The sequence below is a fragment of the Chroicocephalus ridibundus genome, chromosome 3 (genome assembly GCF_963924245.1).
Source record: "Chroicocephalus ridibundus chromosome 3, bChrRid1.1, whole genome shotgun sequence".
Lineage (NCBI taxonomy): Eukaryota > Metazoa > Chordata > Aves > Charadriiformes > Laridae > Chroicocephalus > Chroicocephalus ridibundus.
This window is the reverse complement of record NC_086286.1, coordinates 25,428,605-25,447,208: the sequence shown is the minus strand read 5'-3', so window position 1 is coordinate 25,447,208 and position 18,604 is coordinate 25,428,605. Positions and strand designations below refer to the sequence as shown.

Sequence of the window (18,604 nt, the reverse complement as noted above, 5' to 3'; positions counted from 1 at the left end):
CGTCAGTGATTCAGTTCTCTATCTGTTACTGCATTTATAATACTGATTAAATTTGCGTACAGTACATAGAAGGATTAAATGACGTCCAAACATTATTTTCAACCACAATTTTGTATTATAAGAAAACATTTTTATAGTTGCCTGATGTCAATCACGCTATTTGAAGTGCACTAAAAATTAATGACAACATTGTTAGGCATAATTCATAAACATTATTTGTGTACAATATTTTATTATTTATTATACCTCAGAGCATGCTTAATAGCTCAAATTGACATATTAAATGCTCACACGCATTTTGTGAACATTCGTTTTTATTCACTGCCCAAGTATTTTACATTTTTATAATAATTAGAATACACTTTGTGTAATGCATTTGGAAAAAATAGCCATTTACATACTTTAGTCCCTTATGTAGTCCTTTATGCAAGGGTAACATCGCTGTGTAACTCTACTACTACCACTCTGATTTAGCAACATTTTCACCCAAGACCACATTGTTACGTTTAGGTTTAAAAGACAGAAGAACATCAACAACCCCACGACATAAACCAGTGGAAACAAAACAGCAGCCCATAATACAGTAAGGTTTAACAGAACACAGTTACTTTTTAGGCTTTGTATCGGGTGGTGAGTCTGTTTGTTATATAGAAATAAAGAGTCGGTTTTCTTTTCCTTTCTTCTTTATAGGAATAAGTGTCTGATTTCATTGCATACTTTTTTAGGTAGCTGGCTGTTTGTAAGCCTTACTTCTTTACCACAGCTTATATAAATTTCAAATATACCCACAGTCAACCATATTATGAACAGCTTTCATGAATGGCTCCCACTTATATAAGCAAACTAACCGAAATTTTGTGAGTATAGCTTCCTTATCTGAGAGAAGGTTGTGAGATAAGACTTCATGTGTATATCTAGACACTAAATGAGTGCAGAGGGCTTATCTTTATTTGCCAATTTATGTGTTTGTACAAATGTAAAGCACCATAAATCAAAGCAGTAGTTCTTAAAGAATAAAATTGATAATTCTGAAATAATCAGTGGAGTGCCAAAAAAGCATAAATATTTAGTGCTAAAGGAAGTTTTTAAAAAATGAAATGGAATATCAATGCTATCATTAGACTTATTAAAAAGGAAACAAAAATACCTTGATCAGCATAGAAGAGACCAGTGACAAGGACTGTGTAGGTCAATTTTCCATTAGGTTTATTTGGAGCAAGCCATTTTAATTGAACTTCTTTGGACCCATCAACAATAGCAAATATATCAACTGTTCCCTCGGGGGAAGCTTCCATGGTCCGAGCTTCTACCTGTAAGTTCAGCCATGAGACAGAGGTTTGTTGCCACAGTTTACAAACAGAGAAGGATTGAGATACACAAAATTTTAATAAAAGTTAGTTCTTTAGAAAAAGATGCAGCTAACATTGCAGGTGTACTAACTTGGAAGCATTTTACTTTCCTTTCATCTACATTTGTTTGAAGCTGTCCAGCAACTAACATACTCTGTACAGAGACCCCTGTAAGGAACAGGAAATAAATACTGGAAAAGAATGAAAGATTCGTTTTCTTGAAAACACCATTGTACCTCATGAGGATGAATGATCTCACTTTAGTGCTGTGGGAGGAAGCAGCAATAGGAGACCACAGCTTTTTTTACTTTCTGCATTTTAAAAGACAACTGTAAGGAACATGTATTTAAATACTGTAGTAGATTACTATAGATATTTGATTGAGAAAAAATACCCTTTGCAGAATATTGGTTGCTTCCTGAATTAACTTCTAATTTCACCTAACAATTTAAAGTTGATCTTTAAGAGAATCCAAAATATGATAAAAGAGCTGGAAAATGTAATGAATATAAAAGATTTTTTATATAAATAAAATAAATAGTCATTCAATATTATAGAAATTTAGTATTTAAATGTGACAACTTCAATGCTATGGAACAAAATAATTTGCCATTGTGTTATTTATGGCAACAAGTTTGTTTCTCATACATTATTTATTTGGTGTTTTCTAAGGTATAAGATGGCTTCACACCTTTTTAAGTGCCTCAGCTGCAAGTTCATAGGAGCTCTAATAAATGCTATTTTTAATGTGCCACACCTACTTTGTCATCAAAATAACCACACATACTTTCTCTCTCCTTGAAAATGAATGATTTTCTTTTTAGCGTTTAAAATTTGGAAAGCTTATTGTTAACAAGTGCCAGGCTATATCTTTGATGTGTATCAATATCTCTACATGTGTTTCTATATTCATACACTCTATTATATTTAAAATAGGGGAGCAGTTGCATGAAATTCAACAGGATAAAGTACATGCCTAAAGATAAACAAATGCTTCATGGATTTATTGGATCAGTGTCACATTGATTATTTGGATATTTCAGTCAAAAACATCTTTATGGAAGAATTTGACTAAACCGTGCTTTCTAAACTAAAATAATTTCCTGTAAAGTTGTACTGCTAAATGTAGGTACTCCCTTCTCACAACATCAGAAACGTGGAGAAATGAATGGCAACTATTTTTTTCTACTGAAGAGGACTAAAATATTCTTAAAACAGTATGAATTTGTAGCAAGCTGTACCACATCCTGAACAGCTGCAACAGCTGTATTGTCTCTAACCTTCTCTTTACGACCTGCTATTCTTTTCAGCATTAAAAAATATTGAAACACTGTTTAGAATCAGTTCATGTAGTATCCTCTACAGGTACACCTATGCAGTGTATTTTGAAAATAATATTTTGTGTAAAAAATGTACGTTCGGTACACAAACATACAGTGCAGAAAACCTGTTTCATATTCCTTTTTCTAAACATTACTTTATACACAATTCTGTGATATTTTCAGATGTATTTATTAATAACTTAATTTTAAAAACTCTGCTATCATATAAATAACACTACATTACATGATAGGAATAATAATAATATCGGGAAAACATTGTCATCCATCTAAGTTTAAAAAAAAAGTACTAGCATACACATAAGCTAAAACCCTGAAATTTAATAGCAGTGGGTTGAGATGACAAATATTCAGTGTTGCCCATTTCCATTTATTTACAAGATATTTACAAGAGCTAACACATTTCAAAATCAGCAGAATTTCAGATCTCCTGAATTCCTCTGAAGAATCTATTAAAGGTTACACTATTTCTTGATAATCCATATTTTTATCCCTTTTTAAGCAATAAAAACCAATTAGAACAGACACAAAAGGACTGTCTTGGCTTTACTAGAAAGAGTTTAAAATTTAGCATTTCTTAATTTACATGTTACCAATTTGCATCTCATTTGAAAAACAAATCATAGTCACTGAAAAAAAAAGTTAAAACCTATCTAACCCAAATAAAAAAGTTACTGAAATATAGTAACTGCTAATGCTCTCATAACTGATTAAGATCTTCAGAGCCACCTTGAGAAACAAGCTGGAGAAATCCCATACTTAGGACAGTCACATAAGATCCGTTCATCGATTAGGGCACATTAAGCACAAGATCAGCAACAAAAATAGCTGGAAGCATATCAGTTTACTGCTAGGAGATGCTTCCCGTACTATTTAGAGCAGAGGCAAAACGTTTGGGTTTTCTTTTTTTTTTTTTAAGAAGTGTTGGATTTATTCTGTTATTGATATAAAAATCTTTCAAAAAAACAAATGAAGATGCAGTGCTTTAACTTCCTGGCAGCACTTAGGTGAGCCTAAATAAAGATGTTGTACTTCAATTCCTGTGATTAGAGATGGATCACTGGCTTTGGAAAACAGTTTGCGTACTCATCATGGGATGCAGATGAGTCTCAGCTACAGCGACCCCTACTTTGAATTGTTTCAAGTTACAAGCCTGCAGTTCAGTGGAGATGTGAAAAAAGGCTACTAACAATATTTTTAAAAACTTTAACTATTGCCATTCTGTTCCGTCCTTTTGATGCCTATTTGATAGAAGTACTGAAAACACACATATTTCATCTGTATGCAAAGTCTGGTAGCGTCTTGCCTTAAACATCACTACTAGCACAATGGATTAGGTTATTGCACATTGAATACCTTAAAACAAGGTTTGCTTTTGGGGTATATGTGAAGTTGTAAAAAATGTACAAGAAGAACTGGCAAAAAGCCATTCAAGCTTTTAAGAGTAAATATCCTTCAAAGTAGAGCAAGCTATAAAACACTTAATGGTTATAAAGTCTAGTCTTCTAGAGATAGACGATGTTACCAGCATTTGAAAGAAAGCAATCTTAGAAATAATATCAGAAATGTGACTAATGAATTAAATCATAAAAATAAAAGCTGGGAGTTTGTTCTGAAGCACAATATAGTGATATTATAAATTATGATGGAAAAATAAACAAAACAGCATGAAAAATTCCCAAACCTTCCATTTTTTCTCCCTTTTCTTGTTAGAAAAATTAAACGTGCACACATAAAGCTGAATTAAACAAAAAGTTACTCAGAATTAACACAGGATTCTTTCTCAGTTATGCTTGAAAACAAAATCCAGCATAGTAGATATTATTCCAGTTATTCATCACCGCAGTACTATGAAATCATACTGGATTTATCAGCTCAGCTATACGTCTAAAAACCTTTAACAAAATAAAAAAGCCTCAGAAGGCTTGCTTTTCACATGTCAAATTTAATATTCCTGTATTCTCAAATACTGAAAAAATGTGGTGTTGTACAAGGCTGTTAAAATATGTCCAGTATAGTATTTTGATCACACACTTGCATTCAAAAGATATTTACGAATCACCACTTCTGGCTTCTGCAATTCTCAAATTAACTTCAGTCCTTTCAGTCAGGCAGCTAGAAATTTGCTCATTACTGGAACAGTAACTCTTTCTTTATATACGTCCTTATAAATCTGGCTAAGCACATCTGCACCTTTCAAACATATTAACTCTATTTAATTTCAATAATGTGTGCTTCAGCCTCAAATTTTTCCTTTCTTCTCTGTACCTACGTTCCACTTTGGAACGGTGCCTAACAATGACCTATCAAATCTTTAGCAGCTCTTAAACAGGATTTTTTTTTAAATGTCACATTTTGCCAGATGGGTTAGTACTGACCAGAGTGAATCATCACCATTTACTCTGATATTCACTGCCATCTGACATTTATTATACACCCAGAATGCAAATTAAGGTACTCACCAACGGACCCAAAGCACAACCTTTTGCAGTACATGCCTGGACTCTGAAGGAATGCAGACTCCAAGGAGCAAGTCCATAAGCATAACAACTTAGCTGTGATGAATTTTGCATCAAAACACCATCCATATACAATCCATAGCTAGTAATAATACCTATAAAACAATGTGATAGCACTCACTTAATATCTGAAGAGCTACAGAGTTCAGAAGAAAACTAATGCTACAGACATGAGGGTGGTAGTAGCAGTATTTCAAACAGTTTACAGTTAAGCAAGTAAGCGCTTAGCAGGACTGTGTATGCAACACTTGGAAGAAACACACTCTCCCATCCTTAACTGTTGAAAACCTTGCAAGTGGATTGCATCTTTTGAAAACAATTACACTGTTCCAAAGATTACCCCTTAGCAAATTTATTTCTGAATAGCAGCTAACATCACCTTGGAATCATGAAAACTGAGGCAATTCTGTTTCACACCCTACTCTGCATATGGCTGTTGAAACGAGAACTGGAAAGACACACAAAACCATCTCATATCTTAACAGCTTTAGACTTAGAAAAAAAATAATCGTGATCTACAACATAATTGAAATGTTGAAGGACAACACAGGCCAGTGCTATAACTACAACAAATCAGTAACACATAATTGTCACACAAAACACTTTATTGATACTCATTCTTGTTGATAATTAGCTCAGATTTTCTACATTTTGCCAACAAAATGGGTAATTCATTAATTTGGGTGGGGTTTTTTTCAGAAAACAGTTTTACCCGCTTTTCTAAAGAAAACCACGAAAGAGTATGGATTGCTGTTTCCGTCTCAGCATGCTGTAGAAACATTCCTGAAGTAAGGTATTCCTTACCTATTCAATCTAAGAAAGAAAAACTATTTGTAAACTCAAAACAAACATTAGCAAGACTTTTAGGTAGAGGAGAAAATGGTGCTTCTCATGAAATTGGTTAATACTAACTCAAAAATTTCAGGCGATTGATTATTTCATTTATAAGGAAATCTAAATCTGTTCTTCCAGAGGTGCATGATAGGATAGCATGAACCCTGTACAGGCTATACATACACAGTGTTTTGAATTTAAGAATTTCAACTGAATTTTGCAGATTTGCTTGGACTTTGGAAGTTGAGCTTGCAAAGGAATCCTTTTTCTCAGGGATATTCCTTCATCTTTCTCACTTCTGAATATTCTCCTTTTTTAAAAGCTATTTAAGTGTGAAATCTTAAGCCCAATAAATGAAAAGCTATAGAAGGATTCATTAGAAGCGAGTTCGGTTCAGAGGATGCCTTCTAAGCATCCCATTATAGAAAACATCTTCATACTGTAAAAATATAGCTCAGTTCATCTTTCCTTCCCTTTAAAACTGAATGGTTTGAAACTACATTGAGGAAGATTATGTTTTAAATTGAGTAATGATTTTTACCCTCTACTGAATTGAGAAACACTTCGTAAATAAAAGTGTATACACAACTGTTTCAGTTGAGATTTGAAGAGTTATACTTCAAAAGATTTATATGCTAAAGCAATGCAGAGCTGAGTATGGTGAAGTGATTCACAGACTCCTCATTTCTTTTCTCTTCTAGAAAAGTGAGAGGCTAAACTCAAGTCAGGCAGCAGAGACGTGTGTGTGGGAGGAAGTTCTGGTAAATCTCACACTATCAATCCTACCACATTTGACAGGCTTCCTAAAGCAAAAATCCCTTGGGTTTTCGCGTCTAGTTGCTTGTAAAGCAAGGGCATTAATGGTTGGTATTTGCCCTACATTAAATAAGTAAATTATATATATATATTTTTAAAATATTTTATTTATCTCAGAGGAAAAATACTTAAATACAGACTGATAAGGGCATCCCTAAATGTGAATGCTGGCATTAAGGATGTGTTTAACAGGGGAAAAACGCAATACTGAAGTACGTTAAGTACCTATACCAGCAAAATAATGGACAAATTATTATTAATTCCTTTGATATTTATGGTAACAGCATGGATCACAATGAAATCATTTGATATTAATGTGGGTGTCATATGTACCTCTATTGGATCCCCTCTGTATTAATTAACCAGACCATTATTTTAAAGTGTTTATGCAAACACAGCACTATGCAGCATTTGCACTCTGAGAAGCAGCTTGCTGGTCAACACTGCGAGCTTTAGTTAGTTCTCCAAGTACTGTCAGAGAACAAACATCTCTAATAAGCTGATCCCTTATCTCTTGATTTTACTTCTGCCTTTGTCTTATATGACTCTGATGGAGAAAATTACAGAATGAAAAGAAAGAAAGAAAAAAAAAACATTTCAGAAGAAAAGGGCTAGTAGTCTGACTTTGAGATATGAAGCCATTTTTCTAAATTATGCAGTAATTCTTTTTGGCCAGGGATAAATAACTTAGCCTCTTTATTTCACCAGTACATGTTTCCAAAGTTTTCTGAGAAAAAGTTCAAAGTTGACCCAAAGTTTACTTATATGCATTTACAATATATGAAATATTGAAAAGTACAGCACCTTTTTGTGATTTACAAGGCTTCATGAGTGACACATGGTCACTATGAAAAGATGCAGTTTCTTCATAATTTTTAAGTCTAGGTAGCTAGACTAAATCTTCGATTCACTGAAGATAAGATCTCTATTGACTATAGTACAATAACGTTTCACTTTTCAAAAGAAACCCAACAATGTAGATTAAGCTTAAACTGAAGAAAGCTACACACTCTTCCCTTTTTCTTCCTCCTCTCCCCTCCCTGGGTATGGCCATATAATCTGTCAATGATATTCCAGACATTTAAGATAAAAAGAGGTTTTGAATCTGAAGTGCTACAAAAGTACTTTACTCTTCAGGTACAATCTAGAGGTCAAATCTTAAGCAAACATACTTTTACCTACATCAGTTTCACTGTCTACAAACACAAGTAGTCTCTCACAAGCACAAGGATTTGCAGGAACAAGTACTGGAGTAGTTCACTGAATAATTTTATAAATCGTTTTTTACTATACCTAGTATTTCCCACACAAACTCCATATAGCCTTGGAAGATACAGTCCAGATCAAGACTTGATTTTATCTATGACCCATACACAAGTAAAGTGAAGCTTCTGAGAAGTGGCCATCTATGGAAAATTTTGAGTGGTGAAAAGAGGTAAGGTCGTTTTTTTATGCAAATGGATTTTAAAAGAGCAGACCTCAAACTATATGTCAAGACTATAATGGATATGTTCTGAAGAATATATAATTCTTTATTGAGGCCGCTAGAATAGTGAGGGCTCAAAACAAAATATCTGATGCCACATGACATTTCACAAGCATCTTGCCCTCAACTAAATGGTCAATATGGCTTATATTACACTATCTACATATGTGATAGAAATAGAGGAGGGTTCTGCTGTAAAGTGTCACACTCTGGGCCATAAAAAACCATTTTGTTATTGATTTGAAAATAAGACAAAAGAAAATGTGTATATTACAAATATATTCAGCATATCATCTTCCAAATGTCTTTTTTATACAGCTGGTACATAAATGAAATTTCTGAAGCAACTTGCAACAAAGGATTAGGTATATTGTTTCCTATTTTCTATGAAACGAATTTTTTTCACAAAATAGTGTAAATTGGCCTTAATTTCACCAAAAATGGAACCCAAAAATTCAATACCCATGTTTGGATAACATTAGCCTTTGACCTCTAGATGGTCCCTTATCTCAAAGCTTGAGTCCCCTGATTGTGCCATTTCTGTGACAAAGCCAAATACCTTTTAGTCCTGTTTGCCACCTTTGGTCTCAAGGGTAGAGTATTAATCCCCCTTAACTTTTTCTAGTTGGTGACAAGCAGCTGGACTCCATACTTATCAAAAGAGCATAGTAAAGTCTATGCTGTCCAAACCCCAGTCAGCCTACACACCCATTCTCCATCAGCAACAGCTAATAAGCTTCTTCAACCCATGGAAATAAACAGTAACTTTTGTCTTATAGCGTCAGAAGAAAGGAGGAGGGAGAATAAGGAATGGCCCCACAGATTTACTGAGGAGATGACAATTTATGATACGCAAATCTTTGCAATTCTGAGATATCGACCTGAAATGAAGCCAAGTTCAGTAATTTCAAAAAGCATTACTTACACCTAGTAGACTAAAACTCATGAAGTTAGAACCAGTTAAGTCCAAAGAGGGAAACAGTTTATATCCTTTTGCAAAAAAAAGGAGCTACCTTAGAACTTCTGACTGTGAAAATAACACCAGTAAAATGCTGAAGAGTAAGAAAATTCAAGGGAAAGTACCTTCTACCGGTCTTTCTCATATTTCAGTCTTCTCAACTATATTTTTCAGCCTCCTACATAGTTTTAAAATACTGACACAGAGAGCAATTATAAATGACGTGGCCACTAGGCAGCCCAAAAGATATGCTGAGAATGAACAAAACAAAGTCACCAAACAATTTAAGCTTTCCTGATTAAGCAGTTGCTAAATGAAAAGTTATTTTATGAAATAAGGAAAGGGATGGACATAGAAAATTGGAAAGAAAGGAGAATGGGAAAATGTATTATTAGTTATATACTCATTTTGAAACTACCAAAAAAGTGGGGGAGAAGAATGAAGAAAAATGAGAGAAAATTTGCATATTCCTTCTTGACCATTGTGCAAGTGTGAGTAAGCTGCGGTTAAACAACAAAGTCCCTGGTCCTCTAATGCCCTTCTGGCTGCCAAATGCTCACGAGATAGAAATTCTTCCAACTCTTAACTACTCAGCAAGAGTTCACAGGTGAAAAGCAGCAGCGTTTCCCTGCAAGGGAGGAGAGCAGCAGCTGACTTCACTGAATACCTTACATCAGTTCTGATCCTAAGGAAAACCCTCTAACAGCGACATGCATGGTATCCACATATCACCAAAAAATAACAACAGTCACAAGGGAAAAATATTCTATGGGCTTCAAATAGCGAGAAGATATGAAAATACCAGAAAATATTTTTAAAGGGGAAAAATGCACACAGGAGGCCTACACAGGGTGTATTCAGGACTACAGAGGGATAGGCTATATGGAAAATTTGGTAATTACCTAAATGCATTGTTCAAGACCCCAATATAGAGGTGAACAGTGTTGTCATTGAGGCTGTTGAAATGTCCAGTTTCCATGGATGAAGGGACAAGAGACAGAAGAATATAATTTCTTTTATAAAGCTCCCCTGATTCTTATCACATCTGTTGCTCATGCAGTTCAGATTCATAGCTTTTCTAACAAGCCGTTTATTGTATTTCCTAACAACGCATTTATTGTAATTAAAAGGAGAGTCAAGATGTATATAGTAAATACGGTATTAACAACAAGATACAATGTGCAAATTTAGTCATGTATTCCCGTCTTTTAGTTGTTTTAAAGGAAGCTTGTGGAAATTTATTTATCAAACTATAGGTCTTCATCTTGTGCTGTGATATGTATATATAAATATATATATGTATATATTTATATTTATTTAATTAGTCAAACCACTCTCTGAACTATTTGGATTTTTTCCCCACGATGCAAGGATAACAGGATCAGATCCTGACATGAACTATTACATGTAAAAAAACGCCCATTTCATTGAAAATTATTCAGACTTTAGCCACTAAGCCACATACATGACCTTCCTGTCTTCCTTCCCCCTTCCTTCCACTCCCATCGCTTACCCCTCCCCTTTTTCCTTCCTCCTTGCATTCCTCTAAGCCTTTGCCACAGATGCTGACAGGATTTTAGAAACAGGGTTAAAGGGTTTCTAAGGAGGCAAAATCTTCCAATATGACTCACATACAAAGAATCATAAATTATCAAATACATTAACAGCAGATGACATACTCTAGTTTCTTTCTAAAAGTAACGTAGAGACCCTACAGAATATTATATATGTGTAGCTTTACGATCACCAATTTTGGGGAAATCATTTGAAGTGCCTCATAGTGAAGTTGTACAAGTAGGATGTGCTCTACCACAATTGAAAGTGGGGAAAAACTTGCAGGGGAAAAATAAAATTCATGTGAAACCCCTGTGATAAATAATTGATATATATCAATATGATAAGCCAATGAAGAAAAACATGTCTGTTGCTTTAAATTCAGTGACTTCTGTATACCTTTCTCTGCTGTGATTTAAACTGCTACATGCATGATAATAAAATCACAGTGAATTCCAAGGACATATGATACTGTGCAATACTATTAGAAATGTAAAATTTGTCCAAAAGTTTTACACACGGATATTTCACAACGGAAAACATTTCTAAACAAAAGAAAGTATATTATTTAACTTCCACAGCCATGGAAATGTACACCTTCAAGATGACTATGTAGAACACAAATCTAATGATTATTATATATCAATTAATGTAAAGGAAATTAATGTTTTATTGGAGGATGAAATGAATATCCTAGACTAATATTCTCCAAGAATGCCTGTTCCTCAGCTCAATTGTCCTGAAAAACATTAAACAATGAGATGCAGTACCCAAGAACTATCAAAAGGGAGCACTTTTGAGCCACTGAAACCGTACGATAGGCTGAAAACCACAATCTCCTAGCTGCAGACAATGATACTATCTCAGGTATTTTATGTGCTAAAATGATCATTAAAAATTAAGCACCACATATAAGCTGCCATTTAGAATATTAATTTACCTTTACTAATCATCTTTTTAACTTGAGGCTAAAAGAGTTCACTTACCATTCGGATACTCAGGCTTAGTCCATGAGATGTTAAAGGAGTCAGATGAATATGACTGGGCTTTTGGAGCAGGAACACCTTCTGGTGTACTCTCATCTGTTATAGCTGTGCTAGCTTCGCTTACTGAACATCCACCTCCAGTGCAAGCCTTAAAATATGAATCCAAACAAATAAACATATTTCAATATAATACTAATAATTTTAGCAATGATTTTATATTTTTATAATTTTTACAAACCTAAACTTAGGAAGTCTGTGCTTTTCATAAAAGACACTTTTCTTAACATAAATTTGTTTACCTCTTTTCTTAAATAACAAGATGTGTTACTCATGATACTTAGTTTTTAGATACAATATAGCTAAAACATTAAACGAAAGTTTGACTCACAGCATTTTGCATTTGACTGTGAGTCATAATCGCAATTAGATTTCCACTGCTTTTGCAGCCACAGTTAAAGAAAATCAGAATACAATATATATCATTTACAGTGCAAAACTCTTCTCGAATTGACTGAAAAGCTCTCACAAGTTCCAGACGCAGAATATACAGACCAACTTGCAACGCACTTAGGAATTTATCTCGATTAATAGTCATTGAGAAAAAAATGCCATTCCGACAGTCCTGCACTTCATGACAGCACACACAGTGCTGTGCAGATGCAATTAAAATAGTGAAAAACCACTCTATTATAAATTGATGTGTAACAGTTATTATTACTTGTTTATGGATAACAAAGTCAAATCATTTGTATTTCAGTTACCAGAGAAAAAAAGATTGATTACAGGATTTTTACACTTTCCTTGGTTATGAAACAATAAAATGTGCAAGAAAATGTGTATATCACCCCATATGAAAGGCTTTTAAAGATTTACATGCACAAACACAAGACTACACAGCTGTGGTATATGTGTGCTGGTTTTGCAATTACTTGCGCTAAGATCAATGACAAGTGACAGAAGCTGTTAGAGAAGTTTAAAAAATATATACAAGAATATATAAACTCTGCATGGAGTTAAATTGAATTTAAGGATTTTTGTCTTGGTTTATCATTTATTTTTAATATTATTGTTTAGCAATAAAATTAATCAAAACCTGAATTCAACAAATATTCAGATTCAGACTTACTCTCAATTAAAAGTTATAGGATCACCTGGTTTTTTAGGAGTTGCCCATGTGCCGAAGTGGACAAGTAGCCTGCTCTGGATCAGCAGCACACAAAGGAAAAATAATCTTGCTGTCCAGATCTCCAGGAATAAAATGTTTCTTTCAATCTAGTATATTTTATTTGAAAGGATTAGCTTCAATTTCCCATTTCCCAGCGTGTTTCAAAACAGAGAGCAGTCAACATATTTCCTATCCTGCTCCAAAAGCGTATACTAGCCTCATGGGTAAAAATAAGAACTGTTTGTAAATAAGGCTATTTTATACACCAAGATTGTTTTGATTTCACTGGAAATTACACTCCCAACACAACTACAGCATGACTCCCTGTGTTCAGTCTGGCCTATCAAATGGAGATGAAAGAATGCAACTCCAGTTTTGGGAGCATCCAAAAAAGGCATTTACTTTAAACATGATAGTGTTTTTAAAAAAAAAAAAAAAAAAAGTCAGCTTAGATGGATGCTCAGACAACTGTTAGCATTTTGATAAGGAAAATATTTAAGAACACCATCCTTCCAGCAAAGGCAGACCACTCTTCAAGTGATTTTACTTCCACTGGCTTCATGAAGAAGCCAAAAAGAACAACTCTGGAAGACCTGTCCTCGTACATTCCTTACTGTCTTGCTAAACAAGTTCCATGGAGTCGTCCTCAGCAGTGGAGAGCTTTTTCAGTCAAGGGCTCAGTAACACCAACCTTCCCGTTCATTTATTTCTTGAATTTCATGAAGATCAATTTTTGTATCTCTGAAACTTGCTGGGGTATGAAGTTTCTGATTCTTCTCATGAAAGTCAGTAAAAGAAAGCTTACCTTGCCTTTAAATAGTGGGAATCTAGATTAGTGCATCCAAATGGACTGGACATTGCTGGGACCCTGGCAATCACATCTAGTGATGCTCAATGCCGTGAAAATCCTACACCCAAGATCAAGTCCCATTATGCCATTCTGAACTTCACTGAGAAACAGACTTCAGGAAAAATTTGCAAAAATACCAAAGTGTCTAGAGAGCCAAGGGACAGATACAAACTGCATAACAAGACATCACACAGTGATCTTGCGGCTAGCACCTGAGCTGCTTACCCACACAACACAGCCATGAGGAGATACTAGCTTAACAGCTAAATCACAAAAGCACTCAAGTCATAAAACAGGTGTGCCACCCCAGCTACTAAATGCAGCCTTTCAGCTTTTCATTTGCTTTCAGATTTGCCTGACTCACACCCATTCAGTTTAGAGCATGAACAGAGCAAAAGCAAGTTCCTTTGCACTAGCCCATGGAGACATAACCATAAAAACTCTCTGCAGACTTTTGGAAAGAAGCACTAGATTTGCTTATAAAAGCTATTGCGCTCATTCATGAATACAATTACTACGTATTAAATGGCAGTAATCAATTGTGAAAATCGGTAATAGCATCCAAAGACAAACATTTCGTTCATTTTATTTAATGTACTTATATTAACCTTGTCATACAAAAGTTAAAGCCAGCAGCCTGTGAGGTGCTGAAAGTTCTGCTGATGAGGATCTTGATACCTGTGTTCAAAGCTGCAACTTTTGATAACTCAACTTCCAATTTCCCACATAAACCAAAACCAATTTTTGCATGGACACAAAACAAAATTAATATTACCTGTGAAACAAGGAAAAGGTTCTAGCTGATAGAAATATTTAATTCTAACCGAAAGAACCCAGGAAGCATTTAATTAAGTTTCCAGTGTTGAAGGTATGTTGTTGGTTTTACTTTAAAAGTTTTATTGAAATTTAGATTAAACTACATGTGAAACACTAAATATTTCAATTTCTTTCCAGGTATGTTTGATTTGGGTTTGTTTGTTTGTTTGTTTTCATCAAGTGTAACATTTGGCCACCTTTAAGTTTCATAACTTGTAAATCTCTAATATTACATTCTTATCAAACTAGTCTGACAAGTTCTAAATACAATGCGTCCAAATGTTTTAAGAAAGCTATCACCTCAAAGATATTGGGCATTTCATGCGCTTTTAGACTTGCCATTTTCAAAGCTGCAAGGACATTTAGATCTTCTAACGTGCCTATCATAGACCATTGCATTTTATCCAGATCACTCTGTTATCTTCATCAACAGAAGAAATTATCTTTCTCTTACTTTCTGGTTACCACTGATGCAATGTAAATATTAAAAAGAAAAAAAACCAAACCAACCAACATAAACCAACCAACCAAACCACTAAAAAACAAAGAAATGAGAGATAAAATATAAAGATCAAAGATTCCTAAAAATGTATTCATTAACTTCTAGAAGAGCTGTACACATTAACGAAGTAAAAACAAAGTCCACACAACACCTCTTTGTTTCAACCATATCCCAAGGCAGAAACACCAAAAGATGCGGTGCCAGTGGCTCTCCAGATCCTGGCTGTTAATTCTCCCCAGATCCTCTCTCCTTCTGCCCCCGTGCAGAGGAGCTGGGCAGGAGCAGAGAAGAACTGTGGCAAAGCGAAGGACAGTGCAAATTCTTCTGATAATCCCACTTGCACATAAAGGCATAAAATGCCTTTATATGAAGTATTGCCTTAGTTTTGGACATGGTGCTATTTTATATGCTATGCAATTTAGAATGCTGAAACATCTAGGCACAAATGAATTAATTTCAACACGAATCTAAGCTTTAATTAGACTGAATATCCTTGCTTTTTCAAGTTCAAGTCAGACCCTTATCATTACCTGAAGGTAGCTTATTTTTTTGTGGTATAATATTTAGAACATTCAAGAGCATGTTAAGAAAAAATAAATGCATACCCAGTCTACATAAATGTAAATTTATTCATAATCAAGAGCAGAATATTTTTCTATGGCATTTATCAAAGCAAATACCCTTATATAGGTATTGTTATAAAACGAACAGTGTGCTTAAAACAAGGGACAATCCCATGCTTTTATGCACATATTTTCAGGTTTGTTAGTGAGCTGAAGCTGTCCTATTTCATCACAAAATAAAACATACAGATTTTATGAAGAAAGAGCAAATTATCATGGTACAAAATATGAAATATGAAAATATAAAATATTTTCAAATACATTCAATGTTTTCTTGTAAGTTGGGGGCAGGAGACATTTTTTAATTATTTCATATACGAAATTCTCTATTTGTTATCATCCAGCTTATTCTTGAAGAAAATCTGTATTTAAATTACATACATATTTTTGAGGGCCTGTTTTGAAACAAAACATCTACTGTTGTTCAGAATGGCTCATCCACCTTTGTTTCAGAAAGAAGAGGTTAAACAAAGTGGACACATGAACCATTAAGTATTTAAGATACTAAAAAAATCAGAATCATTTTCACCATTTTACACCTCTACTACACATATTTAAAACTTACAGCTAGTTTTATGAGGTATTCAGTACCCGGGAAAAGCTGCTGAATCGTAAAATCCAGAAAAAGTTTTGTGCTGTTATAGATTACATTCCATTTTGTAAAATTCTGCTCACTGTTGGCAATATAAATTATATAGCGATCTAGGATTCCATTTACTTCTACTGGTTCTTTCCATCTGCAAATAAAAGCAAAATATGATTAAGACCAGCAAAGATTCAGACTGCTCTGAAAAAATGTAAGGCTTTGTTTAGGGGACTTTATGGGGTTTATTTTAAGAATTTGAAAACGTAGTTGTGCAACTGTAAAAATAAATCTAAGGCATACCTACAATGCAGTATTTGTGCTCAATAGATAAATGATTACAGTAACACACAAAGCAGAGGCTACAAAATGGGCATATCACCAGAACATTTCCTGCACTGAAGTTTGCAGAGGCTATGCCCATATGTAGGTTATACTGATTGCGTAAAGACAAAATGGAAATTAAGTTGGCAAGTGATAATCAGAAGGTTCACAGAACCACTAAACTAATCACTTCTATGCATTTAATCATAATAAATTTAATTTTATGTCACAAACCCTTCCCCTGATTGAACTCACTGGAATTCTTGAATAAACTGATGCACTATTGTGTTGTCAGGAAAGAAGAAATCCTTACTTACTGTACGTATATCGTTCTAGAATCCAAAACCGTCAGAACCGGGGCATCTACATGAGATGGTGGCAGCTGTGCTGTAAACAAGGTGACCAGGGAACTGTTTGTACAGCCAGCAAGCGTGCATGCAGTGAGCAGAAACTGGTGTGGCGTGAAAACAGCTAAATCTAGGGCAAAAAAGGAATATGAATTTACTTTTTGTATTAATTTTACCTTGTTTTTCTGTAACTTTCAGAGGACAGTGAATTCAGAAAATCTAGGGGAAGAGGGATCTGTATCTCCTAAGTGTTTCGGATTTGTTGCAGAGGAGTGGATAGGTGCTGGCTGCTTAATACCAAATCACTGCAAATTTTGACTACTACAGAGCATGCTTTGATTGAGATGACCCCATTGCACAGTACATTTACACTAGAATGTACACCACCCAAACAAAACAAAGATATTAGCCTCTTAGGCGCTACATACTATATCAATTTGCTACAGTGGCAAATGAACACCTTTAAGATGATTAAAGCAAATCAAATTAATGGAAAAACAAGTCCAGGTTCATTAACACAGCCAGATTATATATTTTTTTAAAAAAATGTGCTGTATGATATATGAATGTCGAGCGTCAATACATACAATGATTCACTCCATGCGGATTTCACTATAAGCATGAACACAAAGGAAGCTCATTGTTGCCACCACTCGTACTGGTTTGTTCTCTCTTTGCCTGTTTGTCTTCAGCTGCATGAGCGTCAAATGTTTGTAAAATACATTTCCGTAAAGACAACCTGTCTAATGCTATAGCAAAACAACTGTTAAATGGTTATTTATTATGAAGCTATCTTGAGTTTCAATTACTGCAGAAAACGGTGAATAAAATGTAGCATCTTTGCTGAATAAATATTCTAAAAGATCTTTAGCTTCGTATATTCTTCCCTATACTAATAGAGGAATGTTTGTCAGAAAAATTATAGTAGGAAATTAATGCAGACATAATTTTCTAATCTTTTTCATTTTTTTATTAAAATACAAATCACAGGTTTTAATGAGCAAATCCTTTAAGACGGAATTTATAATTGAGGTTTTGGCAACAGTATAAGGTATACAAATAAAATGCATATGTTATAGAAACACATTTTATTATGCCAGAAAAGGTCTGGGGTTTTGCAAGACAAATGCTAGTGTTTTCAGAGCCAAATACTATCAAACTGTCATTTTGTATAAAAATATTTGTGAATACAAATTCAAAAATTGCAATGACAATTGCAATTGGATGATAAAGACATCAAGAAAGCAGAAATGTTGTAGACCCAACTTCTTTCTCAGTTTTCCCTTCATATAACATCTCCAGTCCCTGCTGCAATGGAATTCCTTCTGATTTACTCCACTCTGTGTGAGAAGAGAATGAACTCGTGCATTTTTACTGACAAATGCAGTACCCCCCAGTGGTATTGTTCTATAGAGCACATGGCAAAGTGTGAGTTAAAAAAAAAAGGCCATAACTAAAAAAAAAAAACAAATCATCAAGTGAATGCCTGTAACACAGTGACATGTTTAATCAACATAATGGGGCTGATTCTACCAGGGTTAAGCAGTGCTTA

The 18,604-nt window shown here is 34.4% G+C and overlaps 1 protein-coding gene across 1 annotated transcript in view; it reads right to left on the bottom strand.

The window, feature by feature from the left end:
• The window catches only part of USH2A (usherin), a 395,028-nt gene that overhangs the window by 176,344 nt on the left and 200,080 nt on the right, over nucleotides 1–18,604 (bottom strand). Inside the window, exons 33-37 of the mRNA XM_063328461.1 lie at nucleotides 17,023–17,182; nucleotides 16,364–16,535; nucleotides 11,843–11,990; nucleotides 5,152–5,303; nucleotides 1,148–1,310 (exon numbers count right to left, since the gene is read on the bottom strand). Of these exons, the coding sequence (XP_063184531.1) occupies nucleotides 1,148–1,310; nucleotides 5,152–5,303; nucleotides 11,843–11,990; nucleotides 16,364–16,535; nucleotides 17,023–17,182 (795 nt within the window). The remainder of the gene's footprint in view (nucleotides 1–1,147; nucleotides 1,311–5,151; nucleotides 5,304–11,842; nucleotides 11,991–16,363; nucleotides 16,536–17,022; nucleotides 17,183–18,604) is intronic.